The following is a 19,989-nucleotide window of genomic DNA, read 5'->3' as shown; positions in this document are numbered from 1 at the left end:
AATAATAAGCTAAAAACAAATAGTACCGAAATATGTGTATCTCTTTTAAAGGTTTACTTGTCTTTGGGAATTAACAGATTGTTAGTGTTGGAATTTTGTCGGACAAAAAGTGCTGGCGACAAGTCTGATTTATTAAAAAAAATCACGCTTCAAAAAAACTTAATACTTTTGTAATAGCCTAAAAAAAATCTGACGTTTTAAGTTATGTTTAGACCTAAAATAGGTCCAGAGGGCCAAAAATGGATTTATTTTGATGTCCTTGGTACTTTAATTATTTAATTCTTTTTGATTATTAAAATTATTATTATTATTAATGATAATGTATGAATAATATATATTAGTGATAATATAATAAAATAATATAAAATATTAAAATGTAAATATTAAACAAAATTATTTATTTTAATAATTTAATTTTTATTTGATTAAACGCATGATTGTATGAGGGTTGCAGCGTTTTAATGTTCGAAGACCGTTAATTTTTTTAATAATTTAGTTTATTTAATAACAATTATTGACATAAAACATAACATAAACACATCCTCTCTAAATGCCAGAGCATGATATGGAGGAGGGATAACCAAAAAAAAAAAAAAAAAAAAAAAAAAAAAAACGTCAAGTAAAAACGACAACAAAAAACAACAATTTAATACAAGTCTTTGATCTTTTTAGGTTGAACGATTTGTAATTTCCTATAAAAACTCGAACGAATATAGTAATGTAGTCATGTGTACCTCCCTTCTTTCATTTTGTTTTATTGCTGGGAAATTACTAATTGTAAAATAAGTAAATATTTGAGATTCTCTGTATTTAGTGACATTGGCTAGCATCAATATTATAAGGATTTGATACTTATTCTATATTCAGGATGACCGATTGGCTGGTGCTTACGAAAATGTACCAACACGAGATATTCATATGAACCAGGTTGGATACGAAATTGAATGGCTTCATATTCTAAAGGAATACGTTAGGCCACTACAAGAACGCATTTTTCTTGGATATTTTCATGACGTAGGTTTTGTGTGTGGTAGATGTCGTGTGACGTTTTGAGTTGGCTTTGACGGGAAATTTTTGAATAGCTGAGTGTAAGATGCCGATAGGTCGACTTTTGAGATGTCGAAAAACAATTGCGTAATCCTAGGTTCACGTGAATGTTCCCACAGAAGCAAAATCTACTTGTCCTGACAACTTAGCTTCTGAGACAAGCAATTTTAGTTCTTTAAACAAACAATTTTAGTTGCTTTATTAAGCTTTTTATTAAGTTGACGAAATTTAATTTCTATCGGGCAACTAGACAATTTTTCCGGAAAAAAAACTATGTAACATCAACAGCCATCAAAATTGTTGTCCAAATTTTCTATAAACAACAACAACAGTCATGGAAGCTGCAAGTATTGATAGTGAAAATTGGATTTTTAGAAATATTGTTTGTATTTAAATTAAATAGCGAGAGCTAAACTACCTCTTATCGCTTCATTTCTAAATATTCCGTATCGCAGGAGCTTTCTTCAGTGTGAATCTAGGCTAGCGCTGTGTTTTGGATAGCGTTGTATCTAATCTGGATAAATTACTTTGCTTTTCGAAGTATGACTACCGTTGCAAATGTAGATATAACGCGCATGCGCCCTGGCAGCATTCACGTTAAAAGAAGTCAAGTGCATCAACATATTAGAATGAATCTACTGCTATCCTTACTTAATGACCTTCTTACACCCAGCTCTTCATCTGTAAAAAGGCAATATTTTTGTGCTGGTTTCTCGTAACACGCCCATATCTAGATACTCACTACTGGATTAATAATAAAAAAAGTTGTCATTCAATTGACAAAATTCGATCTTTCCTTTAACACTGTCTAAAAAAACAAGGAATAAAAGGTCTGAAGCCAAACTAGACAACTATGACAGAACCAAAGGAGTAAGTGTTCAACACAAAGGGTTTAGGGTTATTAGGAAGAGAAAGATTTATGTTATTTGTAATTCTATTAAGTTTTTATTATTAATTTTATTTTATTAATTTTAGTTTTATGAATTATTAAATTTTTTTTTTAGTAATAAGTAATAATTAACTATATTATTAATATTTTTAATATGCAAAAAATTATTAATACTAATAAAGTAATTATTAGTATTTTATTAATATTAAGTTTTATTATTTTGTTAAATTTATTTTATTTTATATAATTGATTTCCTTTAATTATTGAGTTTTATTTTTTTAACTGGTTTTGTTTTATCTTACTTTCAGTTACTTATTTATTGAGATAAGTAGCTCATTGTTTGTATATTTTACTTCTGCTGTTTTCCCATGGAGTAGTTATTGTATATATTTTTTCCTCTTTTATTCTTTAAAAGAAAAAAAAAATGTAAAGAGGGGTGGAAGGCTAGAAACCGAAAGGGAAAACAGGTATATTAATTGGGACTAATCTAAACAATCAAAGCTGTAAACATAAATTGGAGCGATTTTGGAGCAACAATATATTAAAAGCAATATAAATAGACTAAAAATAATTAGCCGTTGGTGGGTTATCTAGATATATTTTATGACAGTAGCCTATATAAGATGCAAGTGTTAAATAGAACTGGTAGAAAATATGCCTTTTTGTGTAGAATTGAATACAAGACAGTACCCAAGTGCGAGGGGGACAGTTGAGGGTAAGAGATCTGACCCTCCTCCTAAACTGTGAATAATCTTGGTTTTGTATCAATACAGAACCTCCTTTCGTGATTCCAATAAAAGTTGTTTTTGACAATTTTCAGAAAATCAGTTGAAGTATACTCTTTCAAAATTGGAACGGAAGCCATCTATACCCTTCGCCTGATACTTGGGTACACTTGTGCATGGGTAGCTTTAGAGTTTTTCTTTTATAGTTATTTTATTTCACTGATTTTTTAGGACTCTCGATTAGAGGGTGGTTACGAGTCTGTACCGACCCGTGATATTCATCTGAGACAAATTGATCTCGAAAAAGCATGGCATCATATGATTGAACTTTATTTAAATCCTCTTCAGCAGAGGGTCTTTGAAGGATATTATGCTGAAGTAAGAAAATTTGAAAAGTTATGGTGATGGATGAAATAACAACATAAAGGTGGAGGATTAATAGTTCCGAATATCACTCTGAGACAATCAATGTATCTATATTAACATCATCTACTGAGATAAAAATATTACTAGTTACCTTAAATATAAACGAATGCATATTACAGGTAACATTCAAGTTGCTTCTTTAAAAGATCCATGGTCCCGGTTGCCCGAGTCATTACTCGGATTGGGCCTCCTTGATTGGGTATCTAGATCGGGCCTGTTTGAATCAAACCTCAGTCCAGGAGTTTGCTATTTTTGGTACCAAAGAATCTTAAAGGATGGCGAAAAGTGGATGCCGTTTGCTAATTTTGATACTCGGGAAAATCAGCATAGATAACAAGATAGTGTCTCCATATATACACAGTAACTTGCGGGATCGTTGTTTTCTAAAACCATAACGTTAGGAAAACAGTAGTCAAGTGTAAAATATGCTGCTAATACGATTTTAAGTTCAAAGGGACAGCGACGCGAGCCCGACTATAGTGAAAATCTGCCTTTTAAAAGGTATGAAGTTTCTCATTAAAGTTCAAAAGAAAGTTGTTTGTAATATTGACTAAACTATCGGTGTAAATTCACGAAAATTTAGGACAGTGGGGCTAAATTTATTTTTCAAAATCTATGGGGGACGGGTAATCTGTGTTTTTCCATTTTTTCCAACTGAAATAGTAGAAAAGGTTTATTTTAAGGAAAATTTTCTCCTCCCCCTCCCCCAAGAAAAAAGTCTCAAGTGAAATATCAAAATTATGATTTATGAGCTTTAATACACAGTACTTGTTGTTGTCTATAAGTATTAAATGCAGCCTGAAAATATTTAATTTAAACATTAACTTAATAGCATATTTAAATTGGTTAAATTTAGGTATTCAGAATTAGTTTAATTAACTAATTTGACATTTTAAGTTTGAAATAAGGTATTATGGTTATAGCCCACTATTATTTATTTTTTATTGCTGTTCATCTTCTCATTATATCTCAAAATTGATGAATTTAAGAAAAAAAAATAGCGCGGGATCTATTTTGTTTGCTTTTAGTTGAACAGTTTGTTTATTCCTGTATCTTCAGTTTAAAGTACAAAATGAAAAAGCTCGATGGAAAATTTTCTGGGAACGGAAATTTCCAAAGATTTTGAAAATATTTTTAGAAAATATAGGATTGTCTTTATGGAAAAGTTTCGATTTCCTCGTAAGGAAAAAAAAATTGTAATTTAGTTTAGAAGAGATAACTTAGGATTTCAAATAATGTTTCTTGAACTCGCTCAATCTCTGTGAGAATGTTCCATTGTAAAATGTTATTCTCCCGTCAGCAAAACTGAACCAACTTACTTACTTACTTACTTACATAATCCTCATCCTGGGGTGGCATTGAGAGCGTCGTCAGCAATCTCCATATGGATCGGTCTATAGCAAGGGTCTCTGCATCCAACAGGAAAACTCCAACTTGGTCCAGAAAATTCCCGGGACTATCACTCCACCGGAACTTGGGTCTTCCTCTTGGACGCTTCCTGCCAATACTGGTTGGTCCAAAATCATAAAGAACCCGAGCTGATGTGTCAGCAGGCAATCGTGAAAGATTTCCATACCAACGAAGTGTCCGCTCGGCAATCAGGTGTGACAAAGGTGACTGGGAAGTCATATTTCGTAGGCGGTCGTTGCTGACAAAGTCTGTCTATGCTGACAATTGTCTTAAGCCACTTAGAATGAAGAGTATTGAGAAGGCGCTGGGCAGCTGCAGGCTACAGGTCAAGTTTCAGCTCCGTATAGCCGGATCGAATAGACTGACCCTCCAAGGATCTTCAAGTTGGTGCCTCGCTTGATCATTGGATTCTTCCAAACATAGCTTATTATACCGAAGACGGCAGAGGTATTGGTCGAGCGAGCAGTAACTTCATGGCTGATGCAGCCATCCGATGATATAATAGAACCAAGATAAGTGAAGTGGTCAACCACTTCGGTTTGGTTTCCGGTGACCCAAGTTTTTAGAATTGTCGGCGTCAGACTTTGGCTGCACTACCTTGACTTTCGTCTTCTTCCAGTTAATGGATAATCCTGTCCTGACAACTTCACCCAGAAGCGTGTTTAGAGCTATTTGTAGTTGGTAAGTAGTGCTATGTCATCAGCAAAGTCACAAACAGTAACAACCTTATCCATGTACTTGAGTCCAAAGCTCAATTTCCGGGTTGCGCAAGTCATAACATGATCAATAATACAGTTAAATAGCTCAAGAACAACTGAACAACCTTGCCTGACTCCTGTTCTTACTAGGAAGAACGCGCTACGTCTACCATTCACTTGCAGACAGCTCTTAGTCCGCCTTGAGTAGGCGGACATATTTTGACGGGAGGCCAGTATTACAAAAGACATTCCATTGAGTATCTCGATCAACTGAGTCGAATCCTGCCCTGAAATCGACATAAGCAAAGAAAGCCTGCTGGTAGAACTCGTTCGCCTTCTCGGTGATTTGTTTTGTGGAGAATATCTGCTCTGTTGTTGATCGGCCAGGCACAAAACCCTCCTGTTCTACTCTGGCTTTCGTCGGAGGTGTGCAAAACATCACTGCAACAAAACCATAGAAAAGAGCTTGCCTGGTATCGAGAGGAGCGTTATTCCTCTATAGTTCTTGCACTCCCTCCTGGAACCTTTTCTCTTCCACGGTGATAGGATCACTGCTGCATGCCAGCCTTTTGGGATGATCTCCGAGTTCTATATTGCATGGAATAGCATTTGGAGCCAGAAAAGAATAGTGCTACCACCGTTTTTAAGCAGCTCGATGGAGATTCCATAGATGCCAGGAGCTTTGCGGTTTTTCAGTTTCTTCACAGTCTTTTGAATTTCTACCACTGAGAACGACTTAATATCAACATTAACTAGGTTATTACATATTACAGGTTGGGGGATGGCAGGACTCGCTACAGATGGATAGACAGGGGACGCATTAAGCAGAGATGAAACATGTTTATTGCACCTTGAAAGGTTGGACACTATGTCTTCAAGGAGAACCCCGTCCACAGACATTACATTTTCTATTGGTTGAGCACACTGGCCCGAGAGATTACGTTAGTGTTTGTACACTGCTCAAATGTCCTCCCTTGTGGCAGCTTCTTGTAGCTCATCAGCTTTGGCATCAACGAATGACTTGAGATCTCTATGTGTCTGCTTATTCCTGATACCTTTGAGATGTCGATAGGTCTTCATGTCCCTCCGCATACTGACTTGCCTTCGGTGTGTAATGACGTCCACAGCCTCTTGTGACAGCCAAGGCTCTTTAACCTGAACTTGCAAGCCAAGAATTGTTCTTGCTGCGTCGATGGCTCTATTTTTAAACAAGTCCCACATGGCTTCAATGTTTGAAAGCTCGGACAAGCTTTCAAAATGGTTTTTAATCTCAAATGCGCACCACTCTTTGATCGCAGGAGTATGAAGACTGTGGAGATTTAGCGTTACAACGCGCTTGTCGACCTTCTGAAATTTTAGCTTAAGACGAATTTTCACAACTACAAGTCGGTGATCAGTATTACCCAGGTCACGGTAATAACTAGATCAAGAAAGGAAGTAAATAAAATCAACTTAATAAAAGTAAAATTATAATTAACTTAATAAAAAGTTACTAAATAAAAAAATAACACAATAAAATTAACAGTCTTACTACTACTATTTGACTATAATAAATAGACCAATTCATTGAAACGTAATAATTTTATTAAAAATTGCAGTGTCTATAAAACGTCTAGACGCTGCTGAAGTCTAGAAAAAAGCTTTTGCATCCGAGTTAAGATTATGAATTTTAAATTGGATTGATTATATTAACAAGTAAACAAAAAACAAATCAGAGGGAGGGGGGGTCCTCGTAGGTCTAAATGTGTGGCATATAAGACGATACAAGACTAAGATACTTTATTTAGTAAGATGGTGCTATATTTTTATATTTTGCAAAATAAAAACAAAATAAAAAATATTGTATAAATAATCATAAGTTTCAATTGTAATTATTCATTTTACATAATCAATATACAACTAATTGAAATTATGCAGTTATAGTTAATTTTATAATTAATTAGAAAATTAACTATAACTGAATAATTTTAATTTCAAAACTAGATCAGAAATTAAAAAAAGTTTTCGCTGATGAGAATATATATCATATGTAATATTTTTTTTGTCTTTTTTTAGGTAAACAGCTAATAAGCTTTAGTAAATAAACTAAGCCTAAAAACTACCTGACTGTGATACAGTTTAGTCGAATGCTTAAGGTTTATTCGGTTTTGAAAACTAGATCAGAAATTAAAAAAAGTTTTCGCTGATGAGAATATATATCATATGTAATATTTTTTTTGTCTTTTTTTAGGTAAACAGCTAATAAGCTTTAGTAAATAAACTAAGCCTAAAAACTACCTGACTGTGATACAGTTTAGTCGAATGCTTAAGGTTTATTCGGTTTTGTTTTAACCTAAAGATTTTCTGTCTTTTGCTGCTGGGATAGTGTGCCATATTAGAGCTAAAAATAAGGCCTTAACAATTTCTTAAAATATTTTTTAACGATTTTTTCATTCTATATTTTCATTTTATCAACTTTTCAATTCTGATTTTTCTTTCATTCCTATAGCCTTATGGTATTTCTAAGTGGTAATTATTCAATATTGTCAAATCTATGTTTTTGCATGGATTTTGAGGAAAGTTTATTTTGAATTTTTGCATGCCTTTTTTTTTTAGCGTACGTTAATTGTTATATTTATTTACATGTATTTATTTGCCGCTGGTAATGAGTTAGGTGCTATAAAGTTGCCAGACCAATTAGCTGTATATTAAATTCCAAACTAAAAATTGACCATTATAATCATAAATGTTCTTTTTTTTTTGCTGTTTATCTGTCCAAGAATGTGTGAAATTTGTAAATTTAAGAAAAGAGGAAAAGAAATACAGAATCTATATATATATATATATATATATATATATATATATATATATATATATATATATATATATATATATATATATATATATATATATATATATATATATATATATATATATATATATATATATATATATATATATATATATATATATATATATATATATATATATATATATATATATATATATATATATATATATATATATATATATATATATATATATATATATATATATATATATATATATATATATATATATATATATATATATTCCGACCTAAATGACAATTTTCCGACCTAAATGTTTTAAAAATTAGGCTTGATGAAAATAAATTAAAGAAAAGTGAATTTTGAACCCATTTTAACCATCTAAATAAAGTCAAATTTTAGAGCCTGTTCATAGTAACGTTAAAAGGAACTTGATTAATAAATAAGATAAAGAACACTCTACGATGATTACCCAAAAGACTTTAATATAATACGTTCTTGTATCTGCGCGTTTAACTTAATTTAAGTTTTTTTTTTGCTAAATTCTGTCGAACTTTTCAAGCAATGGTGGAAAATTTTTCGTCTTAAATTTTTCAAACATTAGGCTTGTTGAAAAAGATTTTTTTTTTTTTAAATGAATTTTGAAAACTATTTTAAACAGTAAAACGAAGTCAGATTTTAAAGCGCGTTTATAGCAACGCTAAACTGAGTTAGATTAATAAAATAAAAATCACTTTAGTTAGTCAAAGGAATCTAATAAATGTTCTTATATCTGCGCCATTAATTCAGTCTTTTTTTTTTTTTTTTTTTTTTTTTTTTTTTTTTTTTTTTGTTAAGTTCTGTCTACTTGTACAGCGATGGCGGAAAATTTAAAGCGGGTATACATCAACCTTAAAACGATTTATATTAACAAAATAAGACAAGAATGTTGTTGTTAACGAAGCTACTTTTGAGGGAGAAGGTTCCACCAAGATTCCCACAAAATTGAAAATAAAGGTATTTTGAAAAGGTGATCGTTTAGATAGAAGATGGAATATAAAAAGAACATTAAGACAGATGATTGGTAGAAGGCAATAAGAGAAATAAGAGATAGACGATAAAAGGATAATAAGATAAAATATAAGGTATTTGGATTCACGTTTTGAATCTTCTGGTGGTATTTTCTAAATAAAAGAAAAGTTATTGAATTAGTTATGAAATGGGGGAAATAATATAAATGGGGGAAATATTATAATTAGCTGTTTATTAATAATAAACATTAATCATCTTAACTTAGTACTCGATAACTATAATAATGCACACTAACAATTAAATTCATAATGCATAATGATAATTATGTGAAACCCGATATAAGACCAGGTTTAAATACCAGTTTTTTTTTCTGATTTCAGAAAAATATTTTTTTGGGCAATTACTTAAAAAAACAAAACAAATGCGGGACAATTCGTCAGCCTACATGCCCCTGTTTCAGACTATTTTTAGACTATAACTACTTGTATGTTGCCCTTTGAGAGTTGGTCTTGTGTTTCATGTCTAACTGATGCCTCCTTTATTATCTAGCCTCCAAGATCTATTATGAACTTCGTTGTTCGTTATAGACCTGACGAACAACCATCACTCCGCCCACATCACGATTCTTCCACCTATACAATCAACGTGGCTTTGAACCGAGCTGGAATCGATTATGAAGTAGGTTTTTAATTTTCTTTACGTACTATGGCAGAAGATACATAAATTTCACTGTTCCTAATATCCAAGGGTGTCAATTCGGGGGGGGGGATTGACAGTTGAACGTGACGACATTATTTATTTTAGGTTGTAAATGACCCCCTAGAAATTTTTCCCTCCTAGATTTTTTGTCCCCTACCGTCCTAGATTTTGGAAAACACCTTTTTGGTATTTTCATTGAAAAAAATCTAAAAAAATACTCTCCCTCCCCCCTCCTAGATTTTCAAAAATATGCTTTTGTATTTTATAAAAAACAATGTAAAATTCTTACCCCTCTCCCTATATTTTCGTGATTTGGCATCCTTGCTAATATCTTAGAGAATGTTCTTTAATCAATTTGGCCAATATAAATGAGGGCAATAGCCTGAATATACATTGAAAATCCTTGTATGATTCAGGTTTAGAGGGTGTGTAACTTTCTTACATTTCAGCTAAGTTGTTGTTGCATGGGAGGGGGAGGGTATTGAAAGAGTCATTACACATTACAAATACCTCCTTCAGATAGCTTTCTTCTGCTATTGCATCATAATACCCTCATATAGCTACTCTCAAGTTTCTGCGAAGTTGGAGCATAAGATTTCTAACATTTGGTGATGGTGATTGTAATAATAAGACGCCAGGCTGAATGAACTTAAATAAATTTGAGTCAATTTGGACTCTGACAAAAAAAACTTAGAATTCTCACTTTGTTTTCTCATAAAGAGGCGTTTTTTTTTGTTTTTTTTTATTTCGAATTGATTATTTCATAAAAATTTAATATATTTTATTCAACATATTTGGAAAACAGATAAATAAATATTTTTAGTCACTCTATTATATTTTATTATGATGTATGTTTGCTTCATTTTCTAGGCTTTTCTCATTGTTATCATTATAAAATCACATTATTTTGAGTAGCCTTTTGCTAGACCTTGTACTTAACATCTTTTTTTTCCTTAGACCTTAGGAGTCGCATTTACCTAGTAAATGTGACTCCATTTATTTTAAAAATCGGAAAAACTTAAGCTAAGCTTTTAGCAATCAATTTATTTATTAAATGTCTTGAATCTATAAAAAGTGAATGGTTATTTTTAACACAGCTTAAATGCAATTAAAGGTTGATTAAGAAATGCAATTAATTAAGTTCAATAAAAGTAGATGAAATAAACCTAAGGTGCAGGCTTTTACTTTTTATCTATGTGGCGTGAAAAAATCTATGGGTTTCTATTGCCCAAAATGCCGGAATAGAATACTCTAGTGATTTTTTTGGCAACATAACAAACATTGAGAAGACCTTTCGTGCAGAAGCCAGTCACTATACTCCCATTCACTATGCTCCCAGTCACTATACCCTTATAGTTGAATATAAACCCTTCATGAGCCAGTTTCATCAAGCCTGTTTTCTCCATTCTTTTATATTTAAATAGTTCTTCATTGACTCTTCACATTATTAAATAAATAATTTTAAAAGAAACAACAAGTTTTCTAAAATTAAAGTGAAGAGACATAAAACCTAAAACGAACTGAAATTACTCCGTATGTGAGGGGGGCTTCCTACCCCCAACCCTCCGCTCTTTACGGTAAAGTGTGACTTATTATCTTAATTCTTTATGAACGACTGCTCCCTAGCAGTTGTCGAAAGTTTTAAAAAACTCTTTGGTTCAATTTTCTGATGTCAAATTTTGAATGTTAAGGTGCGGAGAGGGGGGGGGGTAATATTTCTGATGTGCCTTCTAGATTTTTGTTTATCCCCTCCATATTTTGAGAATACTTTTTGGGGGGTATTTTCATTTATAAATCTTCCTTTTCTGGTATTTCATGATCAGAAATGAATTAATTAAAAAAAAAACTTATTCTACAAAATATATTTTTCAAGGAAAAGTAAAGAACTCCATTAAACCAAAAATGAGGAATACTAGAGTCAAATAATCTACCAAGCGTAGAATTACCACAAGTCAGCATAAATAAACAAATGAAACCCAAAACAAACAGAAATTACAATAAATAACCGTGTCAAATTTAAAATGAGCAAAAATTAACATGATTAGGGCTCACAATTCCTATGCCTTCACAATACCAGAATATAATATATTACTGAAAAAAAAATAATGTGCATTGTTAGTTTAATATACATATGCTCATATTTATTCTTTAAAATCTTAATAATTTTTGATTTATTTAAGTTAAAAAAGGGAAAACCTTAAAAAAATTCTCAACAAAGTGCAAATTATGCTCTGGCCTTGAGAAGGTATAATCATGTTAATTTTGGCTCGTTTTGAGGTTGACTTGGTTATTTATTGTAATATCTGTTCCTTTGGGGTTTCATTTATTTGTTGATGCTAATTTGTGGTAATTTTATGCTTGGTAGATTGTTTAATTCCATTATTGCCCATTATTGTTTTAAGGGATTTCTTCACTTTTCCTTGAAAAACATGATTTGTGGAACAAGTTTTTTTTCACTAATTTCTGTTCGTTTCATATTGACATAGTATTTTCAGGGAAACAGAATTGGAAAGCTGATTGCCCGCGAATCAGTTTTGACTCTTAAAGGGGCGCTTGAACTTTTAATTTCCAATCAAATAAGCTCCTTAATTTATATTCAACAATATTACTGGTTATGATAGAGCAGCGCTGCCAATGATATTGTTTATAAGCCCTTTTAAGACCGGCATGCATATAGTCTTTCGTTTAATTTAAACTCCCCTAAAAGTTCCCTAAAAGTTTCAACTTGTTGTCCTAGTTGCAAGTGTAACTTGTCATTAGTTACACTATCCGTAGAAATAGTATTGAAAATTTACGCATAGTGTCTTCTGGCTAGTTCAAAATCCGCCACAACTTACCCTGAAAGGTCTAACTTAATAATGTAAGCCGTTATTGTGATATTAATCTGTCACCCTTTTGACAATCTACATGATCATAGTTCGTTTTGATTCAGTTCAACATCTGCCTAAATATTTCTTGAAAGCTTCACCTTCATACCCTTAACTTGTGTAGTAGCAATAGTTGTAGTAGTATTAGTAGCAGTATACACATATCACCTTTGGTTATTTTTCAACATCCCCTTCAATATCCGATGTTCCAACTTAATACACATATCAATTCTTAAGATACGCATTTTGACTATCTAAATGCACATAGTGTCTTTTGTAAGTACGAATTTGCCATTAATATTCTCTCAAATTGTACTTTAGAAGATTTAGTTTTAGTAGTACTAGTATCACAGTAGTTACGATGGCAGTAGGAGAAGTAGTCGCAGTGTTAGTGTTGCATAAGTAGTAGTAGTAACAGTAGTAGAAGCAGTATTAATAGCGGTAGTATCATGTACATCTTGCCTTTTCATTAGTTCAACATTCCTTTCATGTTGCCCCGGAAGTTCCACCTTGGCACGGTAAGCCGTTCTAAAAATACTGCTGATTTGCACTTTTGACCCCCTTTTGACGTCCTTTTCGTCTTGACACTCTAAATACCCTTACAGGTTGTTGCAATTGAAGTAGTAGTTGGAGTAGTTTAGTAGCAGTAGTAGCATAAGTAAAAGTAGCAGTGGTAGTAGTGTCAGTAGTGAATGCAGACATTACTTTTTTTTCAATTGACCATACCCTTAAAGTTTTTTCTGAAAGATCAAATTGAATACCTAAATCCCTTAAGATACGCCCTTTTGACAATCTGCATCCACATAATGTGTTTTGATTTAGTTCGAATTCCCCCTCAATATTCTGTCAATTTTCAAACCAATTATGGTTCAAAAAATAGAGTCTAAATTACCCATCCATACCATGTACCTTTTCATCTGTCGGTTGCTATTCTAAACAACTATGTCCTTGGGTTTCACATCCAATTTACAAAACGTCTCCAGCCGATATCTGATCCAAGCTTGACATTGGATGCCTTCTTATTTCCATCTGACATTTCTTAGCAGATTGGAAATCATATCTTCAAAAATTTCCAATTCCTATAATGGCTTCAATAATTATTCGTATTTCAGACCTTTTCAAGTTGAAAAAGGTCCCCTGAATTGTACCTTTTTATGCAACTTGGAGTAGCAAATCGAACGTATTTTTTTGGCTGTAATTTCAAACATACCACTACAATGCAATATAAAATCAAGTTGCCATCAAGCCATTGGCCAATTGGAGACAAAGCCAAGGCAGGTAGTCTGAGTGAGAGGCAAAGCTGGCATAAGCCTTTTACAGGATTGTGTGAAAAATGATGTCATTTTCACTTGTTGATATATACTCTATTATCCATCCATCCATTCATCCATCCTAGGGCAGAGCTAAGGCAGATAGCCATAGAACTAGGGATGATCGAGATTTTTACAATACTACATTACTCTTTAACATTGAGGGTCCTATGATGGTGCATTGTGTTTGACCTTAGCTTGATAATACGGGACCCAGAGATCAAATCCGGCTGTAGTAACGCACTGCTGGGCCGACGCAGGGACATTAATAGTCAGGGACGTCGTTTGGGGGTGTTAAGGGGGGGGGGGACAGTTGCCCCCCCCCAAAAATGTGGAGAAAAAAAGTATACATCCCATGCACTTTGATTAATCGGATATGGATCCCTCTTGCCTTTTCCCCCAGTAAAAATGCTGGAGATTCGCCCCTGTTAGTAGTCAAGAACCGTCGTTAATCCGATTGATTACTTTAACATTGAGGCAACAAACTGTCAAATTTTATTCAGCTAATTAATTGATTCTAATATGAATCTTTTACACAAAAAAAATATCATTTAAAGAAAAAACAAACGTTATCAATCCATCTTACATTTTGAATTTGTAATTTTTGTCTCAACATGGAAAACAAGGGACCTTTCTTCTTTGTCGTTAAAAGGCATCAAAATACTGACATCATGCTTATATTTTACAAATCGAACGCCCGGTGTGTCGACAGAGAATCAAATAAAACGAAAAATTCCTTGTCTTCTCGATAGAGATGCTAATTTAATCGGGTTCAAATTGTGATAAACAATTTTTGTCACTATTGCCATCTGTCAAATTTTTTAAGTTTGTCAGATGTCGTTGACGCATAAAATCTGTAAAATTTTCCGCAACCGTCATCTGCCTAGAATATGGAAATGTATAATGTGTGGAAAGTTCCTTTTCATTTAGCTGGCCAGAGCTTAGTTTTACATTGATTTAGAGTAGTAGTAGAAGTTTGAAATTAATTTTTGAAGCATTAATAAGATATGCATATAAGTTTAATTTTATTGATCTAATTATATATATATATATATATATATATATATATATATATATATATATATATATATATATATATATATATATATATATATATATATATATATATATATATATATATATATATATATATATATATATATATATATATATATATATATATATATATATATATATATATATATGTAATACATGTATTGATTACATTAATAACAATTACTAACATTTGATATATATTTTTGTTGTGTGGTGACTCACAAAACTGAGTGAAGGCTCAGGTCAAAGGGACTGATTGCCTCCTAGTAGGAGTGTTATGAAACCTTGAACAGACTAGTATCCAAGGGAATTTGTCCAATGTTTCTTCTGTTTATATTAATCTATCAAATAATTTCTGGCTAAGCATGATAAACCGAAAAAATGTAACAAAGGGAAAACCAAGGATCTTTCCAAGGGTTTGGTGAAGGCTTTTTTTAAGCCTTGTTTTCTTATATTGCCCTGGGGACTTTTAGTTTTTTTTTTGTATTACACTGATGTGGACTCTAGGACATTTTAAGATCATAGGAAACGAGTTGGCTGATGAAGCTGCCAAGGTTGGGAATCAGTGACTTGTTATGGACCACTTTCATTCCCATCTCTCAGAGGTGCTGAAAAACTGTTGAAAAGAGATGAACCCTTGAGATGGCGGAACAAAACTGGCATAGAAAGGTGTAATGTGAAGAAACAGAGGAAGTAATTCTAAAACTTAACCCCATTTTGGCCAAACCGACCATGGGCTTTTTCTCCATCGTTCTATTTACTTTTTAGCCCACAGGTCTTATTTTTGAGGTACCTGCTATACAAAATAAGGAATTGAATGTCAAATTTAAAATTTAACAAAAAAATCACAATTAGCTTTTTTGTCTTTTAGGTTTTTAATTAATTTATTCCTTTTGTGTCTATTATTTTCAATTTTATGTTTCTATTTTTTCACGTTTCTATTTATTTTTCTTTTTTTAAGGACTAGTGTGAGTTTCTTCTCCGTCGCTCTACTTAATTTTTAGATCACAGGCCTTACAAAGGAAGCCTTTTACAGGCCTTTTAGCCACTAGCTCCATAAGATAAGGAAATAATTTTTTTTTCTCTTCACTTTCAGGGTGGCGGAGTGAGGTTTATCCGCTATAATTGTAGCCTAATTGAAACTCGACAAGGATGGACGATGATGCATCCTGGACGTCTAACTCACTATCATGAAGGGTTAACAACGACAAAAGGAACCAGATACATTATGATTTCTTTCATTGACCCTTAGACTTCTAATTTAAACGTTAATTGATAATTGGGGGTGGTGGATTTTTTTTTCTTTTTTTTATTTCTTACTTTTATGATAATGTATGTATATTGATACCAAATACTACTTATGTATTATTCACTTGTCTTTTGCAATTAATTTGTAATGCAATAAAGTCTGCCATTGACCAAATAAATGCTAATTGATAATTGGGGTAGCTTTCTTTTTTCGTGTTTTTGTGATAACAGTTGTATACAGATGCCAAATTTATTTATTTATTATTCGATTGTTTTTGCATATGAATTTAAAATACCATGCGGCAATCCCTGCCATTTTCATTCAAAATAATGAATAGTACAGGATATCTAAAAAGCCTTTCATGATTACAGACTTGATTTATTTGCGCTATATGACCCGCTCAACCGCCGATTTGACTAAGACCATTAAGGAACCTGGTTAAAAACTCAATTAGAGGCATTGCTAGTTTTGACATGAAAAAACTCATTACCAGATTGGGCATGGCAGCATTGCCATCGCCTGATGTTTGGTGGGAGAAAATATTTGGCCTTTTTGATCTTTGCTTTGTTCCAATGTAAAGGGTGTAGTTCTGTTTCATTGGTGAATTCTTTTTACTTTGTTAATTTATTTAATTCATCATATATTAATTCAATTTATAAATTAATCTAATTTATTAATTGAAAGGATTTACCAATTAAATTAGTTTGATTTATGTATCCTAAATTAATTAAATTTATTTGTTTTGTTTAAATAGTGAGATCACCCACTAAAAAAATGCTTGAGCTTCCAGATTGTTAATTTTTTTCTGTAATTTTGGGAACAATCCGACATTTCGAAGGATGTAATTAGAAAAAGTGGAGAAGAGCCATCTATGATTAAATGGCCGAAGATGGTGCTCGGATTTAAATGAGAAATTTGGGTTTTACATTTAAGCTTTTGTCAGGTTCTTTCCTCTCTTTCGCTCCTCTCTTTTTGTTTCAGTCTCAAATTTGAGAATATCCTTGTGAACGGATGACGTTAAGAACCAGTCAAGGGACTTGCATAAAAAATATAAATACTTAAAAAAATATAGACTTAATCAATTTGGTTCATGAGGGATCTATTTTTAACGTACGTTAAAGTGATACTAAAATGTTGGAACAGCTAACCCAGGTCAATTAGCGGTTAAGAAAAACATTTGGGGTTCTCCGAAAGAGCAGTTTTTGATAGTATTTCAGCTAGTCAGTATTCAATTTATCTCAATATATTATCCAAAATCATACAAAGGGGTCAACGCAATGATAGTAGATATCCCTTGTTTCAGATATGTAAGATCACTTCCAGAAGTTTGGCAGACATTGGTCATGACCAAATCTGACTGTTGAGAAATTTTGTAAATATTAATCGTGACCAAACACTTCCACGTCTTTTGCTGCAGAAGTACAAGATCTCACACAGACGTTTGGCAGAGAATGGCCATGGCCAAATGTTACCCTGCTCAGAAATTTAATAGAGATTAATCGTGACCAATAACGGCCACGTCCCTTGCTGTAGAGGTATAAGATCTCACACAGGGCTTTGGCAGAGATTGACCATGACTAAACATTACCCTTTTCAGAAATTTAGTAAACATTACTCGTGACGAAAAAATATTACGATCCCTGCTACAGAGGTACAAGGCCTCACATAAGTTTGGCAAACATTGACCGTGACCAAATACTACCCTATTCAGAAATTTAGTCGACATTAATCGTGACCAAACACGGCATAGTCCCTTGCTGCAGATGTACAAGATTTTACACAGGAGTTTGGCAGACGTTGGCCATGACCACACCTGATCCTTTGAAGTTTACTAGACACTAATCATGACCAAAGACGACCACATCTTGTGCTACAGAGGAACAAGGTCTTGTTGAGAATTTCAGCAGACATTGGCCATGTCCAAATCTGATCTTGTTCAGAAATTTAGCAGACATTAATCATGACCAAAGACGACCACATCTCATGCTGCAGAGGAACAAGGTCTTGTTGAGAATTCCAGCAGACATTAGCCATGTCCAAATCTCATCCTCTGAAGTTTACTAGACACTAATCATGACCAAAGACGACCACATCTTGTGCTGCAGAGGAACAAGGTCTTGTTGAGAATTTCAGCAGACATTGGCCATGTCCAAATCTGATCTGGTTCAGAAATTTAGCAGACATTAATCATGACCAAAGACGACCACATCTCATGCTGCAGAGGTACAAGATCTCTTTCAGAAACTTAGTATGCACCAACAAAGACCCATTTTGACCTGAACCCATAAAAAAAGATGCACACATGGCAGGAGATTATAACTATGTTAGAGATTTTGGAAATTACACATGGCAGGAGATAATGTTTATGTTGGAGATCATGGAGATTACTAATGGCAGGAGATTATGGAGATATCCTCGGATTCCAAAGGAAGTACTGAGCTTTTTCCTGATCTGCTAACATATTGGTTTTTTGATCCTTTTAAACTCCTACAATACATCCAAGCTATTGTAACTTGGTCTGTTTTCCAGCCTTTTTGTACCGTTTTCATGCATGTCTTACTTGTAGCTGGCAAAAATAAGGTTTGTAATCAGTGAAAATTCTTTCAGATATCCTGTGTGTATATACAAAAAGAAATGAAAAACTTATTTTACTCAAACTTAAATTAAGTTTGGTGAAATTGGGTAGAAAAGACATTTTTAAAGTAATCCTTCTAAAATGTGTTTGCCTTCAAGTAAAAAAAAAAAAAATATTTTTGTTTAGCTCCTGTTTATACTCTCTCTGTTTTATCAGTGTGTTTTATTCTAAGAAAAGCTATTTCTGTGTACAAGTATCAACATTTTGCATCACCTCTTTTTTGGAAACTTTATGAGACTTGCTCATTTTGATTTTAGTTTTTTGCTGTGTCATTTCTCAGCGCCATCTAGTTTAAAATTTCCAGTGAATAGATGTTGAGCTTATGGAAATTGGCTAAAATTTGTCATCAATATTGGTTACCCTATTAATCTACTAATCATCAAATTACTTATACTTGATAACTAAGTAATTGTCTGACAATGAAGGTAGTTGTTTTTCTTCTGGGCGAAGTTAAGAGCGCAAAAAAGCTGAAATAGAAACATTTATAGCGTATTCTGTACGATTTTATAATTTAATAAAGCTAGGATTTTCTCCTATTCATAAGATATATTTTGTAGATTAGTTTTGTGTTCACTTTAGGGGAGTTTTGTAGATGGCTGTATGTGTCTTAATTATCTTTACTTCTACTTTGACTAGAAACCAAAAGTCTTAATTATTAGACTGCCAATTTCAATTTTTAGATTGACAGAGAGGACCATGTTCATTTTTTTCTGTTTCTCTAACCTCTGCCAATTTTCAAGTGCTGTCATTAGTTTTTCAATATTAAATGAACATTTTTTTTATCATGTATTGATTTAAGAAATTCAGACCTCAGGAACACCATAACCAGGAATTGATTTTGAAGGGGGGAGGGGCCGGTTTGTCAAACCATTACAATATGATGCTGATTTTGATAATTCTACTGAATGTAATAATTTGGGAAACGTATTTGGAACTTTAGTTTTGAATTTTTGGTTTGGTTTAGTTTTAGTTTTGAACTTATCCGAAAGTATCGGTATGTGTTCCACAGCGGTTGTCAATGAGCAATAACTGCCAAGACCTCAAAATGTAATTTAATATTTCCGAGACTATTCTTCTGAAATGTCCATAATCAAATTTTGCGATAATTTAAACAATGACCTTTGAGTACTAAAAACCTCAAATTCAAAAGCGTCAATTGTAGAAGGATATCTGCCTT

At 32.7% G+C, this 19,989-nt stretch overlaps 1 protein-coding gene across 5 annotated transcripts in view; it reads left to right on the top strand.

Moving 5' to 3' along the window:
• The window catches only part of Plod (procollagen lysyl hydroxylase), a 264,942-nt gene that overhangs the window by 232,598 nt on the left and 12,355 nt on the right, over positions 1-19,989 (top strand). Inside the window, exons 14-17 of one of the 5 annotated variants that reach the window (XM_089098838.1) lie at positions 868-1,014; positions 2,894-3,040; positions 9,546-9,674; positions 16,025-18,598. The exons of 2 other annotated variants lie outside the window; for them this stretch is intronic. In XM_089098838.1, coding sequence (XP_088954964.1) covers positions 868-1,014; positions 2,894-3,040; positions 9,546-9,674; positions 16,025-16,180 — 579 coding nt within the window. In that variant the 3' untranslated portion in view covers positions 16,181-18,598. Of the gene's footprint in view, positions 1-867; positions 1,015-2,893; positions 3,041-9,545; positions 9,675-16,024; positions 18,599-19,989 lie in introns of those variants that run through there. 2 more of the 5 variants (XM_089098840.1, XM_089098839.1) reach the window with 2 other exon arrangements.

This window comes from Artemia sp. Qi Xiang Cuo, chromosome 13, assembly GCF_049724085.1.
Source record: "Artemia sp. Qi Xiang Cuo chromosome 13, ASM4972408v1, whole genome shotgun sequence".
Lineage (NCBI taxonomy): Eukaryota > Metazoa > Arthropoda > Branchiopoda > Anostraca > Artemiidae > Artemia > Artemia sp. Qi Xiang Cuo.
Note: the sequence above shows the minus strand (reverse complement) of the source record. Positions and strands in the feature narration are given on the sequence as shown.